General features: G+C 32.6%; 1 protein-coding gene across 1 annotated transcript; it reads left to right on the top strand.

Annotated features, from left to right (window-relative positions):
- Positions 1 to 1,597: 1,597 nt before the first annotated feature.
- Positions 1,598 to 10,751, top strand: LOC107841724 (interaptin). The gene is made up of 9 exons (XM_016685565.2): positions 1,598 to 1,873; positions 3,788 to 3,985; positions 4,299 to 4,421; positions 4,663 to 4,700; positions 4,848 to 5,004; positions 5,955 to 8,978; positions 9,073 to 9,171; positions 9,446 to 9,576; positions 10,020 to 10,751. The coding sequence occupies exons 1-9, from the start codon at positions 1,787 to 1,789 to the stop codon at positions 10,249 to 10,251; spliced, it is 4,089 nt and encodes a 1,362-aa protein (XP_016541051.2). The 5' UTR covers positions 1,598 to 1,786; the 3' UTR covers positions 10,252 to 10,751.
- The last annotated feature ends 8,073 nt before the right edge of the window (positions 10,752 to 18,824 follow it).

Here is an 18,824-nt window from a genome sequence, read left to right on the forward strand (position 1 = left end):
AAGGTATAATCCTAATTCATATTATACTTTTATTTTACTTTAATTGTATAACTATATTTGTAACTCTCTATGTGAGGTAATTATTATTGCCCTCTCCATAGCTTTTTATTTTTTCCTTTAATGCTAACTTAAGTTGTAACGTAGTTATTTTATTTTGTAACTTCCTACCAAACTCTCTTTTCAAAAATAAATATGGAAAATAACAGGCACAAATTTTCCCATCAGGAAAAAAAAATCTCATATTTGCAAAAAATATTACAAAAAAATATATATATAGATAATTTTCTAATTAAATTTTTTCTTCCCTTTAATGCTTCTTAAGTTGTAACATTGTTATTTTATTTTGTAACTTCCTACCAAACTCTCTTATCATAAATAAAATCTCATTTTTGCAAAAGATATTACAAAAAAAATAAATAGAGAGAGATAATTTTCTAATTGAAGAAAGAAAAAAAAGTATTTTTTTTTCTCATTCAAACAAATAAAAAAAAGAAAAAAATAATTTATGTAAAAGGAAATTAAACTCTTTTCTTGCCTTCAAAGTTCAGCTTACCCACCCTATAAGGTTGATAGACACATAAATGATCATTTCTTTATTTCTCCTTTTCTTGTTAGGTAAAAAATATTGTTAAAAAGTGGAATGATTTATTTTTAAAACCAATTTTAATAACTACAAGACAACCCATTGATATTAATACGAGATGTTTCGAGTTCGAGCTTTAAAAATTAAGTTTTATTTAATGAGAAGTACTTTAAGAGGAGAGAATTTTTCGATGCAAATTCAGATTAATCATCTTGAAGCGGTGTCAAAATTTAAAGATTATTGATTTGAGAGTTTAGTTCCTTTTGAGTTATCGTTCTAAATTAATAATATTTAAACATTATTGATTTGTCTTTAAGAAATTTATTTAATACACGATTTGAATCAAAACCATTAGGTTATGCACCTAGTCATTGGTTGAAGCAGAATTTTCACTGAACATGTCCAAATATGCAACGTAAACATCTATTATATATACATAAAAATAAATTTAATAAAGTATAAACAATACTATAATTTTTCGCCAAAGGGGTTCAGATAAACCACCTCGCTCCTACCCAACTCCGCTCCTGCCCCTAGTCGAGTCGAAAAGCGGATACCAAACACCAGACAGAAAACCAAAAAAATGCCTTGGCCCTACCTAACTCCGCCCATGTCCCTAGTCGAGTCAAAAAACAGATACCAAACACCAGACATAAAACCAGAAAAAATCGCCTCGGCCCTACCCAACTCCGCTCATGCCCCTAGTCGAGTCAAAAAGCGGATACCAAACACCGAACAAAAAACCAAAAAAAATCGCCTCGGCCCTACCGAACTCCGCTTTTGCCCTTAATCGAGTCGAAAAGCGGATACCAAACACCAAACAAAAAACTAAAAAAAATTGCCTCGGCCCTACCCAACTCCGCTCCTTCCCCTAGTTGAGTCGAAAAGAGGATACCAAACACCCAAAAAAAAAAAAAAAAAAAAAAAAAAAGGGAATGTACTATTACAAGACAACTTTCTATTTGAGTGTCAAACAACACAAATTACTTAACTTATAATAAATTATAAACACAATGATAGAAAACAATGTTACACCCCATGACAAGTTCATAAATAAAGACCAACCAACTAACTAACTTCTCTATTTTCTTTTTGGTCCTTCAAATGCATTTTTGATTCTTATTGTATTTTCAAATTTAGTGTCATTTTATTGTTTATATCACATTTCAAGAAAATATAATCACTAAGGTGATAAAGAGAAAAATGTACAAGTTACATAAGCAAAATAATAAGCAGGAAAAATCAGGTGAAAGGGTTGATTTCAGATTTTCCAATTTCCAAGTACTTCAGGTACTTTTCTCTTCGTAGTTTCTTGTTCTTCGATTTCTGTTACTATACGTTGTTTGTTGTACTTTGGTTATCGCGCTTACGTGTTTTCTTTTTCCAAAACTTCTTTGAAATGTTTTTCTTGAGTCGAGCGTCTATCGGAAACAGTCTCTCTACTTTTACAAGGTGACGTATGCACTATTCTTTCCAGACCGCACTTATGAGATTAAACTGAATATATTGTCGTTGTTGTTTAGGAACAATGCTACATTTTTTTTTATAAATTTGATACTTGATTAACAAGTAGTAGCTTCATGTAATATTATGTTGTAAATATTTATGTAATTAACAATTTAAAATTTAAATTAGGATTATAAAAATAATATATTTTAAAAGTGGGTTGGCCCGTGAAAGCCCGCAGCCCACAGTGTGATTGATTGGGCTTGCTATTTTCCGCCCATCATGTTGATGAGTCAGCCCAGCCCGACCCATCAAACTCCAAAGCCCATATGGACTTAGCCCGGATGGACTGAGTCAACCCGTATTCACAGCTCTACTGGTATTCAACAGTGACTGATTGTTGTGTTGTATTTGTAATTAACACTTGTTTTTTTTTTTAAATAAAGACTGTAGCTTTATCATTGGGATGATACAAAACTTAGAGAAAGTTGATGTTCTTGATTCAGTTTTTGTTACTGGCTTAGCTTTGTTCTATTGGTTCTTTTTATTTAATAAAATATCTGAATTGCATTAGCATATTGGTAATATCTCGATAACATAGTCAGAGGCGGAACAAGGATTTTAAGTTTACGGGTTATGAATTCTAAAAACGAGAGTTTACTGTCCATATAACTACATTTTTAAACACATAAACGGTTTGAGCCAAAGCTACTGAGTTCTGCCGACATACTAAGCAGAACTGTTGCTCCGCACCTGGCTTGACACCGTAGTTGATCATCATGTTCATAAGAAGGATGATCGATATGTGATCGATCATCCAGTGATAGGATGGTTGTTAATGGTTGAGCTAAAATAGGTGATCTTGACTTGTAAGGGCAACCCGGTGCACTAAGCTACCGCTATGCACGGTGTTCGGGGAAGGGCCCCACCACAAGGGTGTATTGTATGCCGCCTTACCTTGTATTTCTGCCAGAAGCTGTTTCCAAGGCTTGAACACGTGACCTCCTGTTCACGGAAAACTTTACTGTGATCTTGACTTGTATCAAGCCTTGGAAACAGCCTTTGGCAGAAATGCAAGGGAAGGCTGCGTACGATACACTCTTGTGGTGAGGCCCTTCCCCGGACACTGTGCATAGTGGTAGCTCTAGTGCACCGGGCTGCCCTTTTTAGATATTATGTGTGATTATTTGATGATTGTATAGTTTCTGTGTAACTTAATTCATAAGTAAACGAAAACCGAAAAAGATTGATTTTGAAAACTTTGAGCCAAGGGATGTGTAGTATTTTTACAAAGGATTTTGTCTATAACAAGTTTTCGTAGTGTTCTGGAACCTATCTTGCTCGGACTCTCCAATAGTGTAGTCGCGCCCTTGTTGGATCATGCCAAAATGCTTAACTTTTTGAAGGATCCGACACACCCCAACTGTATTTTTGAAGAGTCTGAGCTACATAAAGTCTGGACGCAGCAGTTTCCTCCCACATTGTCACGAGTTCATTGAAGGATGCTTCCGTCATGGCTGATCATCCGTAAAGACCAGCTAAGCATCATTGGCGCGGTCAACCTTTCCTCCAACTTGCACCAGCGTATAATCTGATATAATGCTTACGGATTTCTATTTTCCCCCAAATGCTGTTGTTTTAGTTTGTTTAATTGTACTAAAGAGCTCCAATGTGTGGTTTCATTTAGCTTGTCGATATAAGAATGCAGGAGAGATACAAATGGTCGCTGACAGTTGATTTAATGTTGTAATGAGATAGGTACCGAAAGGATGGGACAGGCTATCGTTGTCTGTAATCTGTGTAGAAACTGGAAAGACAGTGGCGAAGCTAGGCAAAACGCTTGTGAAAAGCGGAAGCTGCCAGTGGCCAGAGACACTTTTGGAGTCCGTGTGGATTTCACAAGATGATTCTTCTATGGAACTCGAAGAATCTCTCTACAAGTTTGTTGTTTCAATGGTATGATCAAAGTCCTTGCTTCATCGACAGTAATACATGGCATAACAAGCGTCGTTTTAAGCTCATCTCACTTGAATACCTCGCAACTCCCCTAAACTTGACACGTTTTATTCAGTGCAAACGTTCCCTGAACTTGGCAAAGAAGATGAATACTCTTCTTTTAGGCGTGAAATTGACTTTGCCAAGTTCGCGGGGGTAATTAGGACTAGGAAAAGTTCACTGTGCGTCGAATAAAACATGTCAAGTTAAAGGGAGGTCTCGAACTTTCAAGATGACTTGTCTATCGTGTTTCTTAATTTCTCCTTCAACACAGGGCTCTGCGAGATCAGGCCTACTCGGAGAGGGAACAATTAATCTAGCATCATATGTTGGTTCAAGAATGTCTTCTCCTGTTTTGCTTCCTTTAAAGAAATGCAATCACGGAACAACACTACAGGCAAGTCTTATGATCGATAAGTCAATATTTTCCCCGCCAACTTCCTTTCTAAGAGTTGCTCGTCCTCTTAGAAAGGACCACTGGATGTATGTCGGATCCTTCAAAAGCTAGGCACTTTTAGAGGATCCAACATGGGTACGACAACATTTTTGAAGGGTCCGAGCAACATAGCTAGAAACTTGGACCACGTAAAAACTTCAACTTTTTGTTAACATAAATTCTTGTCAATCTTGTTTTACAGGTGAAAATTCACTGCCTAACACCAAGGAGTAAATTCAGGTATCAAGAAAACAGTCAAATTCCCAAGTATTCTCGGTCATAATTTAACTATGTCGGGGTCGACTATATGAATCCTCACTTCTTCATCATACTAAATAAAGTAAAAGTGAATCGCCCTTCAACTAAATATTCTTTATATACTTTCAGAGATGAACCAAATTCTTCACATTCTGGTATGAAAGAGCATGGTTTAGATCACAATGTTGACAGTAAATCGAACGAGTCTGGCAACTTCTCCGCTGGGAGTGATGTGCTTCCATATGATCCCGGCTCGAACCCAGGTCCAAGCAAATTTGAGATCAAGGTACTAATGCAAATTTTTTATCCATTTTTACTGTATTATGCTGAACTTGACAAAACCTGCTTATTTCTTTTGTTAGCCTTCCGATTTAGTAACTTGCAACGATTAAGCTGTCTACGTATGACTTATAGGTCACACATGTTCGAGCCATGAAATCAACTAATGATGCTTGCATCAGCTTAGGCTTGTTACATCACAATCCTTTGTGATGCTGCCCTTCATTCAATCCTGTATGAACGTGGGATACTTTGTTCACCGGGCTGTTGTTATTATAGTCATACGCCAATTATATTATCTGAGCTTACTTAGTCTGGTGAACAGATCCCATATGAACCTTTTAAGTACTGAACTTTAGAACAGTTCTGATAGGTAAACCAGAACATTTATGTGAGTTGGGAAGCCTGGATATCACGCATCCTCGTTTGGAAGTATGATTCTCACGAATGTAACCTAATGTAGATTCATTTGAAATCTATTTCGGATACAGTTTTCAGGATCAATTTCGTCTAAGATCAAATCTCAATCAGTGCATAACTATTTTAGACTAGACCTTCCGTATCTATGATTCAATCTTTTGCCTTCGATCATTTGAATGTGCTTATATTAGCTATGTTTCTTAGACTCTTCAAAAATAGTGTGTCGGATCCTCCAAAAATAGTGGTTGTAGTACTTCTTTGGAGTTACCGAGAGAGTCCGAGCAACATAGTCTATTGGTGTTGGCCTATGGGATATTCCTTCATCAAGAAGTACGTTGATACTGATTTGGTACCATTTTTAGAGAGTCCGAGCAACATAGCTTGGATCTTGTTTATCACCTTCTCACTACATTAGACGGATTTCAGACGATACAAAAATTTTCTGTTCTGTGTTGTACTGAACTCAGTTTAAAAGTAGTGAATTCTAATGTACATCCAGTGTCTTGTGTGGTTAATCACCCCTTCATTTCATTTCAGGATAAAAGTTTCTCGGCATCCGGATCAAATGACAGCTTTAGCTCAGCTGAGAGTTTTACGCGAAAAGAAAAGCTTCCCTCCAGAAATCACTTAAAGAATGGAGGATCGAAACAAGTTAGAGCAAGTCCTGACCATACTTCACCTCAGAATGATCAGTTCATCGATGATCAAACTGTTTCAAATCAATCATCATACAATACGAAAGCCAGAAAAGATTTCACAGCGTCTTCTGTGACGAATTCAGGCTCTTCGAGAAACCTTCTGGAGGCTGCAGAAGATACGATTGAAGAACTCCGAATAGAAGCCAAGATGTGGGAGAGAAATGCTCGGAAGCTTATGCTCGATTTGGACATACTGAGAGAGGAATTCACGTCTCAGTCGAAAAAGCAAGCAGACTTGGTGATGGATCTCTCAGCTGCCTATTCGGAGCAAGGTACCTTGAAAAGAGAGATCGAGAATCTCAAACTAATGTTGGAGAAGTCAACAGAAAAACGCGATATGGGAGAGGATTCGATATTTCAACCGAGAGGTCAGAAGGAGGAACTGGAAAATGAAATAAGACATCAGCAGGAGTTGAATGCTAGCTTAGCGTTACAACTGAAAGGAAGTCAAGAATCAAACATCGAGCTACTCTCGCTTCTTCAGGAGCTGGAAGAAACTATCGAACAGCAGAAAGTGGAAATAGAGAAATTTTCATCTCTGCATCTGAGGTTAGCTGACACGGCAGAAGATTCACGAGAACAGGATGAATCTGAAGAGTCATTGCAAAGAAGTGTTCAATCTCTCAAAAAGTCGTTACAAGACAAAAATCATGAGCTTGAGAGTGAACGGAGAATGAACAGACAGACGGAGAATGGACACTCCGAGAAAGCTAGCACTGAGCTAGTAAGAGAGATTGAAGCATTACGAGAGAAAGTACAAGAGCTCGAGAGGGATTGTGCTGAGCTTACTGAGGAAAACCTGGACCTTCTCATCAAGTTTAAGGAGTCCGGTAGTGAACGCACACGGACACCTGTGGAAAAAGTTGGTGAAATTGAAAACTCCGAAAAGTCCATTGAATTAGTGAAGCAACTTGAAGTAGCTTTCCACCATCTAAAGAGACCGTGGAGTCAACTTTCTTCCAGCGTTAGTGATCAGTGCAAACATCACCTGGAAAACTTGGCAATTTTGAGCGAGGACGTTGCAATATCTTCAAAACTATTGACAACCGACTGTGTCCTTACGAATCTGTATGACCTGAACAATCTCTTAGAAACAAGATTTGTTGAATGCGAGGAATGTCTTAAACAGCACGAACAGGAGATCCAGGAGAGGAATAGAAAGCTCGAAGCTTACAGTCTTGAGGTTCAAGCACATGAGAGCTCAAAGGAAGAACAACAAATTCAATGTTCCGGTCATCTAAAAGAGTTAGATCAAAAAGATAAGCTACAGGCTGAGTTACAAAGACATGAAGAGGAGAAAAGCCGCCTTTTGGAGCATCAAAGAGAACTAGAAAGTAAAGTAGCTGGTCTTCAAATGGAAAGGGATCAGGTGGAAGAAAACATGAAAATCATCTCGAGAGAAAGTGCCATCACCTCTAGTTGCTTGGATGCCCGGGTTTCTGAGAACAAGCTTCTGGAAAGCAAACTAGCTCAGCTCGAAAGTGAGAAACATACATTGGAGGATCGGTTAGTAGGATTGACTGAGAAGAACGAAAATATGGAAGCAAAAATTAGGCTCATGACTGTTGAGGAAGAATCTCGTCAATCAGAATTGGAAGAATCCAGGACTATCATAATGAATCTTCAAGAAGAAATGGGGAAGTTGGATAGTGAGACGAAAACAAGCATTGCTGATCTCAAAGAAGAATTAAAAGACATGCAGATCCTATGGTCACAAGCTCGAGAAGAATGTGCACGACTCATGAACGAGAATGAAAAGTTGCAAGAATCTTTGCGGAATCTACTTGAAAGAAAGAACGTGGAACAGTATGAGCTTCGTGTGCAGCTAGAAGCTCAACTGCATGAATCACAGAAAAGCTTGTCTAATAGCTTGATAAAGGTTAAAGCTCTAGAAGAAAATCTCAATTCAATGTGGAAAGATTTTTCATTGAAAGAGGAGAGGATGAATGCGGAACTAAACGAACTCATTCAAGAGAACAAGAACGAAATTGAGAAACTCGAGCAACAAGAAAGTTTGTCTAACCAAAAATATTCAGAGAAGATGATGGAAGTTGAGAGACTCGAGAAAGAGGTTGAACAACTAATGAAGCAAATTTCTGAAATGGATGAGGAAAGGAGATTAGCTTCTGACGCTGCTTCTGAAGTTTCCAGTTTACGTGCTGATAAAGAAAAGCTAGTATCTGTACTTGAAGACGTTCAATCAAAATTTACATCGACTGAGAAGGAGCTTGCTGCTTCAAGACAAAGTTATGAGAAGCTGATGGTTGATCATGCAAAGATTTTGAAACTTTTACCAAATTATAGGGCAAAGGAGGAAAAGCTTAAGACGAGCATTAATGACCTTGAGTTGCAGCTCACTCTTTCACGCTATGAACATCAAAAGCTTTATGAAGAAAGTGCTAATCTGAAATTTCAGTTGCAGAAAACAAAGGAGCTAAAGGATGAAGTGTTCAATCTGAAGAGCAAACTCACAAAGTGCATGTCCGAAAAGGAAAAGTTAGAAGCATCAATGGAGAAAATATCCGGAGATTGTGAAGAAATGAAGGCTGAGAAGGCCTCGTTTGCTGGTAAGATGTCCGACTTACAGAAAGTCTTGTCGGATCTGGAGAACAGCAATCGAAAGAAAACTTTCTTGGAAGAAAAAGTCGAGCAAATGGAAAGTGAGTTAGCTGAAAAGGAGAGATTCCGTGCACAAGTAGCTGATTTGAAAAATGAGCTTAGTGAAACTAAGAGAGACAACGAGCAATATCGGCAGAAAATATACAAGATGGAAGAGGAGAAGGATAACTTGTTGAGGAAAGTTCAAGCACTTGAAGCAGAAGTGAAAATGATGGAGGAAGAGAAAAAATTATACGCCAAAAAGGTTAGCTTATTACGAGATTCTTTCTTTATGTTTTTATTGCTTTTCGCTTAACTTAAAATACGGATGAATAACAAAACTTCATGTTCATTTGCAGTTTGAACAGAATGATACTCCAAAGAGCATCAGTAAGTACACTAACTTCAATAGAGCACCTCAAAAGCAAGAACTTCGGGTGGATCGACTTCATTCAGAGGTGCTCTTTCTTACTCGTCTATTCAGTTTCATCTTTAAAAGCAATACGTTGCTCGGACTCTCCAAGAATGTTGGCACACCTGTATTGGATCCTCCCAAAGAGCACTATGTTTGGAGGATCCAACATGCACCTGGCAGCATTTTTGACGAGTCTGATCAACATAGTCGGAAGCACAATATATCACCACTGGCGCTGGTATTTTGAGTTTCAAGTTTTCCCCGTCAAATGCTTATAACTCCATCGTTGCTCTTTAAAAATACTTATATTCTTTCAGGGTGAAAACGGTTCCTCCGATGGAATTGTCTCTTCTGTTGAAGCGGATTACTTGGCTAGAATACGGTTGCTTGAGAACAAGCTAGCTGAAGCATTAGAGTCAAATAAGAAGTACAAAATTCAGCTTCAAAGGTATGTATAAGACACAACTCCGAATTTTCTTTTACATGTAATATCATCCTATACAAAAGCTTTGCATTCTAAGTACAATCATGCAGTCCCATCTCTTGTTCGGTTCATTATAACGACCAGAGAGAATGTAAGTCATACGAGCAAACTGAAGTCATGTTTTCACAGATAAAAAAGGATTAAAGCTATAAACATGTCGAGGTAGAATTATCAATCTTTTACTACCTTTCGGAATGTTTACCAAACGATCCATCATCTCAGTATAGAACTTAACATCCTTACTTGAATAAGATCCGTTCTATAGGCTCGGACCACCTTATCGTTGAGTCCTAAGGAGACAAAGAAACCAAGTCTGGTCGATGAAACAAGTCATTTATTAAAATAAATATAGAACTTAGGATTTCTGCTACATATTTTTAAGCTGCTATTCTTGTTTATGCATGTAGGTTCAAGACCGAGGAGCGTAGAGGGAATTCACCGACCTCTAAGAAGCTAGACGCGGACAGTGAAATGGTGAAAAGGTTCGAACAAACAAAGTCTTTACTAGAGGCAGAACTAAAAGACCTTCGCGAGCGATACTTTCAAATGAGTCTCAAGTATGCTGAAGTAGAAGCACAGAGGGAAGATCTTGTTATGAAACTAAAGGCAGTTAAGAGTGGAAAGAGGTGGTTCTCTTGAATATCGTTAGCATTCTTGTGGCGCTTTTGTCCTAACATCTTTACGTAGCACAATCTATGTTGCTCGGACTCTTTAAAAAGCCTCAGGTGCGTGTCAGATCATCCAAAAGTACTACATTGTTCGAGGATCTAACACAGGTGCGGCAACATTTTTGCAGAGTACGAGCGATATAGTCTAGCTTAGCACATACATTACCATTGTAATTTATTGTCAGAATAACTTAATCAAGATACAGGCAATAAAGAATCAGATGAGAAAGGATACTTTGAGAAAGATTTGACCTATATACACTGTATAATTTTCGAAAAAGGGTGTTGAATCGACCACTCTTTGATATACGTAGCAACGCCCCTAATGTGGCGTTGTCGCGAAGTTAGGAATTTCGCTGAGAGTGTTCAAGTTGTTCAAGATTTAATACAAGTTTCATATTTCCCTTTGAAATTACACCTCCTTTCTACTCTCCACTGAAAAAAAGATGGTCCGGTGCACTAAAGTCCTTGCTATGCGTAGGGCCCGATCATAAGAGTCTATTGTATGCAGTCTTACCTTGCGTATCTATAAGAGGTTGTTTCCAAGTCTTACCTTACTTAGTGAGTCTACGCGAAAAAATTAAGCCTTGCAAAACATAAAATCAATTTCTTTATGTATATATAATGTTTGACGAACTTCCCTAATGAAAATTCTGCATCCGTCACTATGAGTGTATATAGCTATGTTATACTACTTATCTTTGTATACATCTTTAAGTTAATTAATTAAAAAAAAAACAAGTTCAATAATTAAAAGATCATATTTAGAGCATGATACCGAGTGAATATGGTCTACGAATACGGAATACCGAATACCGAGTGAAAATCAAATTTAATAAACGTCATCAAACAAACAAATATGGGGGTTTGTGTCTAAATTTTTATGAATATATAAAGAAGTTCAATTATATAATAAACACAATTTGATTTTATAAAGAAAAAAATTTGACCTATTAAGAGCATTACGCAATCAAATTAAAGTAGTACTATATTTTAGTAGTACAACTGTACAAGTTTCTAAGATTCATAATAAAAAAATGTACTAACTGATAGTACTGCTTATGTCACTAGTGTGTGCATTCGTCGGTTCGGTTCGATTTTACATGTTATTGATTTAGTTTATCGGTTTTTAATTTTTAAATATGTAAAATCAATAACCAACTAATAAGATATTTTCTTATCGGTTTCGGTTTATCGATTTTTGGTCCTTAACGGTTTGATTTTCGGTTTAACCAATAAGAAAATACTTATAAAATAAAAATAGTAACAACTAACATAAAAAAATAAAATCTTAATTACCGTCAAAACCTACGCAATGCATTTTATTTTATAAGAATCTTCAAACTTGAACTGAATGTTAGTTAAGAAAAAAATTAAATCCTAATTGTTGGAAGCTATAAATGCTTCAAGCTTTTTATTACGATAATAGCCGAACTTTATATTGTGCCTTTGTTGTCCTGAATAGGTTAATACTTTGTGAATCACTAAATTATGAATTAGTAGTTCATATAATATATATATATATATATATATATATATAGATAGATAGATAGATAGATAGAGATAGAGATAGAGATATATAGAGAGAGATATTTAAATATATAACATAAATAGAGATAAAACAATAACTTAGTGTATCTTTATTGGGTATCGTTTTAATCGATAACCCAATAAGCTAAAATCGATATTGAACCATTTACTCAATAAAATTTTATATAAAACCAATAAAAAATCGTTAACCCGATAACCTAATACCAATAACCCAATAACATTTTTATCGGTTCAGTTTATTGATCGATTTGATTTTTGCACAGCCTTAATGTCACCTTAAAAATGCTTTTTAAAATTCTATTCTAATAATTTAAAGGATATTGATCAACGAGTTATATTGAAATTATAATATAAGAATTGAATAATAATATATATTTGTTGAATGTATTTTTGTTAATTGTTATATAATATTAAGTTTCGAATTAGAAAATTCTAATTAAGAATAGAAATATTACATTCGTTTTCATCCTATCACATTCATTAATAGTAAATAGTTCTTTATACTTAGGATTGTTTGACCATGAAAATTAAAACATATTCACTTTATTTGGTATTTTTAAAGTTGAAAAAAGAGTTGAAATTGTGTTTTTTCATACTATTTTCAAAAATATTTTAAACTTTGAATGTACTCTTTTATAAAAAGGTGTTTTTCAAGAAATAAAAAATTGTTAAACCGTATTTCCGAATATGTTTTTGGTTTTTGTGGCCAAACAAATATTCTGGAACAAAGTGAAAATATATTTCCAAATATTGTGAATAATATTTATCGCCAAACGCCTACTTAATTTAGTCTCCTAAAATTCCGCCTTGTAAATGATGATTTCACCCTGTTATAATATAATAAATTAAACAACAAATATTTTACATGACTTGTACTTGGATTTGCTGTACTTGAACCGAGGGTCCTCTGAAAACAAAATATCTAACTACTTCTCCAAAATAGTGGTAAAATTTACATACACTCTACACTCAAATCTTATGAAATTTCACTGAACATATTATTATTTTTGCATACAACGATCCATTGAGATTCAACCCTTTGTTGCTCCGATTCGTTAAAAAATATATTACTATTATTTTTGCAATAGTTATAAAAAAAATAAAGCTGCATGACTATTAAGAAAAATTGAAGGGTGGAAAAGGAATATGAGGCCATTAATAGAAATAACTTTTTTTTTTTTTTTTTGTAATATAAGAGGTACCAATTGGCATATCCCTTATAAGATTCTACACTTGTCAACTAACTTCTCATTTTTTAAATTTTTTTTCCTACTTTCATTTTGTTCTTCTTTTAAATAAATATAAAAGTGATCATATTCTCCCTACTTAAGTCACCTTCATTTCACTCTTTATATTTGCCTTCACGAACATCACCAACATTTCATCCTTGTACCAACATCAAGACTGCTTCATCCTTAATTAGATGTCTCGATTTGAGTGAGAAAATTCTGTTGGAAGCGCTATCCCTGAGCCCTGCAACGCGTGAATCGGATTATTCAAGGCTCCAATGTGGATACCGAACACCAGGTGAAAAATCAAAAACAAAAAAACATTTCATCCTTATAAGTCAAAGTACTTGATTATTGTAGTTTTCATTCGATGGAGGAAGAGGAAGAGGAAGAACTATTGCGCAAACAAAAAAGACTGAGATCGTTAGATGAAGATATAATAAAAAGGTGGCCGCAAAAAATGTTTTTTTTTTGTGATGTGTAGTGGGAACTATTATCATTAATTCATGAAGAATCTTGATTAATAATCATGATTAAGATTATTAATCTTGATTAAGGGCAACTTCTTTATCCTTTGGCATTTGAGTCTCTTGATAGGCTCTATATTAGGACTTAAAATTATTGTTAAGGTAGATTATTATGGTAATTAATCATATCTTTACTTAGTTCTTTGTTGAGTTTTTTCTTACTATAAATGTTGTATGTGTTTGTAATCTACTTTAAAATTAAGTGTTTTATGCATTAGGCCTATGGCCAAATAATAATGGCTTAGTGTTATTGTATTAATATTTGAGTGTGTTTGTTCTATGAGTTTAGGTTATATATATACATCATTAGTGTAAGAAATTTTTATATATCAACCATTATAGGTTATCTTTTTTTGGTTATAACAGGTAGCTTCGTCTTATTTTAATTCTACAGTGTAAAAAGATTTACATGTAAATTTCTTGTAACGAACCTGACGACGTATATAGCTTAAATTAATATTTTATAGCATTATGATTTCTAGCTATGTAAAGCAAGAAAGGTTGTTGGAATTAATGTATGAAGTTGTAGTATATATCTTAAACTCATATTTTATTTTTAGATATTCACTTGGATTTTAATTAATCTGAATTTGTGCAAAAAATTCTATTTGTAGGCAAAGTGCGCACTTTGTCAAAAATGATTTCATTTTCGATCAATTTTTCTCAAATTCAAAATCTCTAAATAAGGATGGATACGTACCATTTTACCACAATCTTTCGTGGTGTGATTACTTATTTTTATTTGATTATATATAACACTCTTTAATATACATATAGGAGTTATATATACCAACTCATCAACAGGGTATCACATACTTTATTCAAATTTTCTTGGATCAAATATTATATATATATTAGATATTAGTATATATTACGCAATCAAATTAAAGTATATATTAGTATTAGTACAAGCTTCCAATTTTCATTAAAATTTGTACTATTATAAAAATATATAAATCAAATTAATGTATATATTAGTAGTACAGGCTTTCAAGTTTCATTAAAATTTGTACTATTATAAAAAATATATAAATCAAATTAATGTATATATTAGTAGTACAACCTTCCAAGTTTCATTAAAATTTGTACTATTATAAAGATATATAAATCAAATTAATGTATATATTAGTAGTACAAGCTTCCAAGTTTCATTAAAATTTGTACTATTATAAAGAGCATTACGCAATAAAATTAAAGTAATCCCTCAGTCCCAAATTTCCTAATTTATTGTCCCATTTTACTTGTCTTTTTTTATTAATTAGGACAAGACAATTTTTTTTTTCATGTTTTACCTTTTGCATTAATTACTTTTTCTTCAAATTAAATTGTAAACATCATTTAACAAGGGTATTATGGTAAACTAGACATGTTATTAATTATTTTTTTTTAATTAATGTGTTATCTCAATTTGGGACGGATAATTTTGGACAACGGGAGTATATATTAGTAGTACGAGCTTCGAAGTTTTCACTAAAATTTGTACTATAACATATATAGTGTACTGCTTTTTTTCCAATTCTATTCAACATTTAGATAAAGATATGTACAGGTATATATATAGCTAGTAACGAGATCAGAAATTTATATAACAAAATTTTAAAAATAATTCTAGAATGACGCAGTTATAATTTAAATATATGACCTAAAGCAATTTCTGATATTGTAAGAGGTACCAATGGCATATCCCTAATAAGGTACCTTCATTTTTTTTGGTGTCCCACCTAGTGTTCGTCACGATTAATTCGGATCGCGCACTGTAGGGCTCATTCTGGGAGTGACGTTCCCAACAAGATTTTCTCTATACTCAGGGCTCGAATCCGAGACCTCTTGTTAAGGATAAAATAGTCTCACCACTGCACCACAGGTCCACAACCCATGTTGGTTCATTTTTATTTGTACTTTACCTAAAAGTGATCACATTAATTATATTCTCCCTAGCTACTAATTAAGTCACCTTCATTTCACTCTTTATATATTTGTCTTCATGAACATCACCAAATATTAATTACCTCCTTATTATAAGTTAATCAAAGTACTCTGTAATTTTCTTAATATATAGTAATTTTCGTTCGATGGAGGAAGAGGAAGAACTATTGCGCAAACAAAAAAGACTGGGATCGTCAGATTATGAAGATTAATCTTGATTAATAGTCATGATTAATTAAGATTAATCTTGATTAGTCCCATGGTGTAAGGTGATTACCATTTTCTTCATGAAATTAAGGGCAACTTCTTTATCCTTTGGCATTTGAGTCTCTTGATGGACTCTATATATAGAAATTACTATATATTTATAGTTAAAAAAATAATAATATCAAAGGCAAGTTAGATTATGCTAATCTTGTCATTTAGTAATTGGTTCTCATTAAGTATTTTACTTGTGTTTATAAGCTAATTAATGTGTGTTTTTATGTATTAGACCCTATGGCCTAAGTAGTGGTTAATGTTGTGTTAATGTTTGAGTTTTGAGTGTATTTTGTTTGTGATTAGTGTGTTTAATAAAGTTATTATGTTTCCTGCTTCGAGCACTAAAGATGTTTAGTGTATATATGAAGTTTGTAGTACATTTATGTTTGAAGATAAGTTGCACGGACTCTTCACTTTCTATGCTATATTCGTATCGAATTCTTTAAAAATACACTATTTTAGAGAATCCGATATGCGGCCATTGCCGTTTTTAAAAAGTCTGTGTAGTGTTTCTTTGAAGTCACTTTTGAGTGGTTGATGGTTGGGTGAGCTCTCTTATACACATTAGTTGAAATGATGTGTCATGTATAGGATGGACTTTTCCCTCGGTGTTCGGTACACATAGCATTAGAGGTTCGACTATTCAAATTCATATAGAAAAGTCTCACTTCGGATATGAAGCGTTTCATATCAAAAGTGATTTTGTTCGCAAAATTTGCATTCGAAACTTTTGATCAACGATGAAAAAATATTTATCAGTCCATTATAACTTTTAATTGTACAAGAGCATATTTTATTTGGATACATGTCTTTTAATACACATGGGAGTTATACTATTGATGATCATAAATATTTCGTGAATATAAGTGGCACAAAATTAATCAACATCTATAAAGTAATTAATCATGTGATTAGAGAAAAGAGATTATTAGATGCGTCAGTAAAATTCACATTAATATAAGGTATTTCGTAAAAAATTCATACAGGCTTGAATTAAAATAAATACACTATACATCACATTAGAGTTTTTTTTTTCTTTTTTGGAATTTTTTACACAAACAATAATTTTTCTGCAAGAATTTACAGCCAAATTTTGCATTTTTTTCTTTTAAGTACACAGATGACGAAAATGTCTTTCTCAATTGGTCAGTACTGACTACTGTACTACATTGTGGGGAGTTATATAATAATTTATAAATAATTCCAAATATTCGATACTCCCTCGGTTTCACCAATATTACTATTAAAATTATTAGCTCAAAATATTAATTTACAAAATTAACATACAACAATAATAAAACTCAACCTAGTTCTCATTTGTCCTAATTTTGATAGACAAAAATTAGTTAATATTTGTTATTGATAGAAGGTGACAAATATCTCGTGAAATTAGTTGAAATATATAAAAATTGATTCGAAAATCATGAATGTGTACATGACCCAAGAGTGGAGCTAGCTTGGGGCTAGAGGTTTACCTAAAACCCTTCGATAAAAAATTATGCGATTTATATATGATTGAATATTTTTTTTTTATATATATATAGCAGATGTTGAACTCTTGGATTAGTTCGTGTATGTTTACTTCTTTATATTGATGATCACCCTTAATGAGAATTTCGACGACGCTACTTACACATATAGAGAGACTATTTTTGAAGAACTGTGACTCAAACAACCGCAGAGAAGAAGACAAACTAAAAATAATAAAGAGAATAAGAATTATTATCAATAACAAATACTAATACCATAACAAAAAGCAAAATAAAATAACAAGTTTTATTTAATTATTTTCCTTTAAAATTATTTTTTTTAAAATAAGAAAAATAAAATAAACCTTCACCTTTACTTACCATATTTATTCAAATTTGGCCAAAGGCATCGATAGACACTCAAACTTGTTGCCAAAATTCACTTAGACACCTAAACTAAAGCTTGTTTCTATCAGGCCCCTAATCCCCCCACATTTTGTTCCAATTGGGTCTTTTTTCCCCTATTAGAAAAAAGTTCAAAGTGTGCGTTGCGCACATGCGATGACGTGGCAAAACGAGCTAATTGGAAGTTGACACGTGGCATTGTGGGTCCAATAATTATTAAAAATTAATTATAATTTTTTTAAAAAAGTATATAAAAATGGCATTGAGGAAATTATTTAAAAATAATTCTTAAATTATTTTAAAAATAAAAAAAAGGATTATTTAAAAATAATTATAAAATTTTTTAAAAGATGAAATAAATTATAATTTTTTTTTAAATTCTATAATTTTTTTTAAAAATGAAAATAAAGAATGGCATTGAGGATATAAATTATTAAAAAATAATTTCAAAATTATTTAAAAAATAAAAATCTAAAACTGATTATTTAAAAAAAATTATATATTTTTTTAAAAATGAAACAAATTATTGAAAAATTATTTAAAAAAAATTAATTATTAAAAAAATATAAAATTAATTTAAAAAATGAAAATAAAAAATGGCATTGAGGATCAAAATTATGAAAAATAATTATAAAATTATTTAAAAAATAAAAATAAAAAACTGAGTAAAAGAAATTTTAAAATTTTTAAAAATAAAAATAAAAAATTTCATTGAGGATCCAAATTATTAAAAAATAATTATAAAATTATATAAAAATAAAAATAAAAAAATAATTAAAAAATTTATTTTTATAAAATTTTTAAAAAATAAAATTAAAAAATGGCATTGATGATCCAAATTATAAAAAAATAATTATAAAATTATTTACAAAAATAAAAAAAATAATTATTAAAAAGAAATTATAAAAATTTTAAAAAAATGAAAATAAAACTCCCCCACCTACCCCCGGCCCCCTTCCCCAGCATTCTGTTTTATTAAAAAAAATTATTAAAATAATTATAAAATTATTTAAAAAATAAAAATGAAAAACTGATTATTGAAAAGAAATTTAAAATTTTTTAAAAATAAAAATAAAAAATTTCATTGAGGATAGAAATTAATAAAAATAATTATAAAATTATTTAAAAATAAAATAAAAACCTAATTATAATTTTTTTTTTATAAAATTTTAATAA

This window comes from Capsicum annuum, chromosome 9, assembly GCF_002878395.1.
Source record: "Capsicum annuum cultivar UCD-10X-F1 chromosome 9, UCD10Xv1.1, whole genome shotgun sequence".
In the NCBI taxonomy this organism is placed as follows: Eukaryota; Viridiplantae; Streptophyta; class Magnoliopsida; order Solanales; family Solanaceae; genus Capsicum; species Capsicum annuum.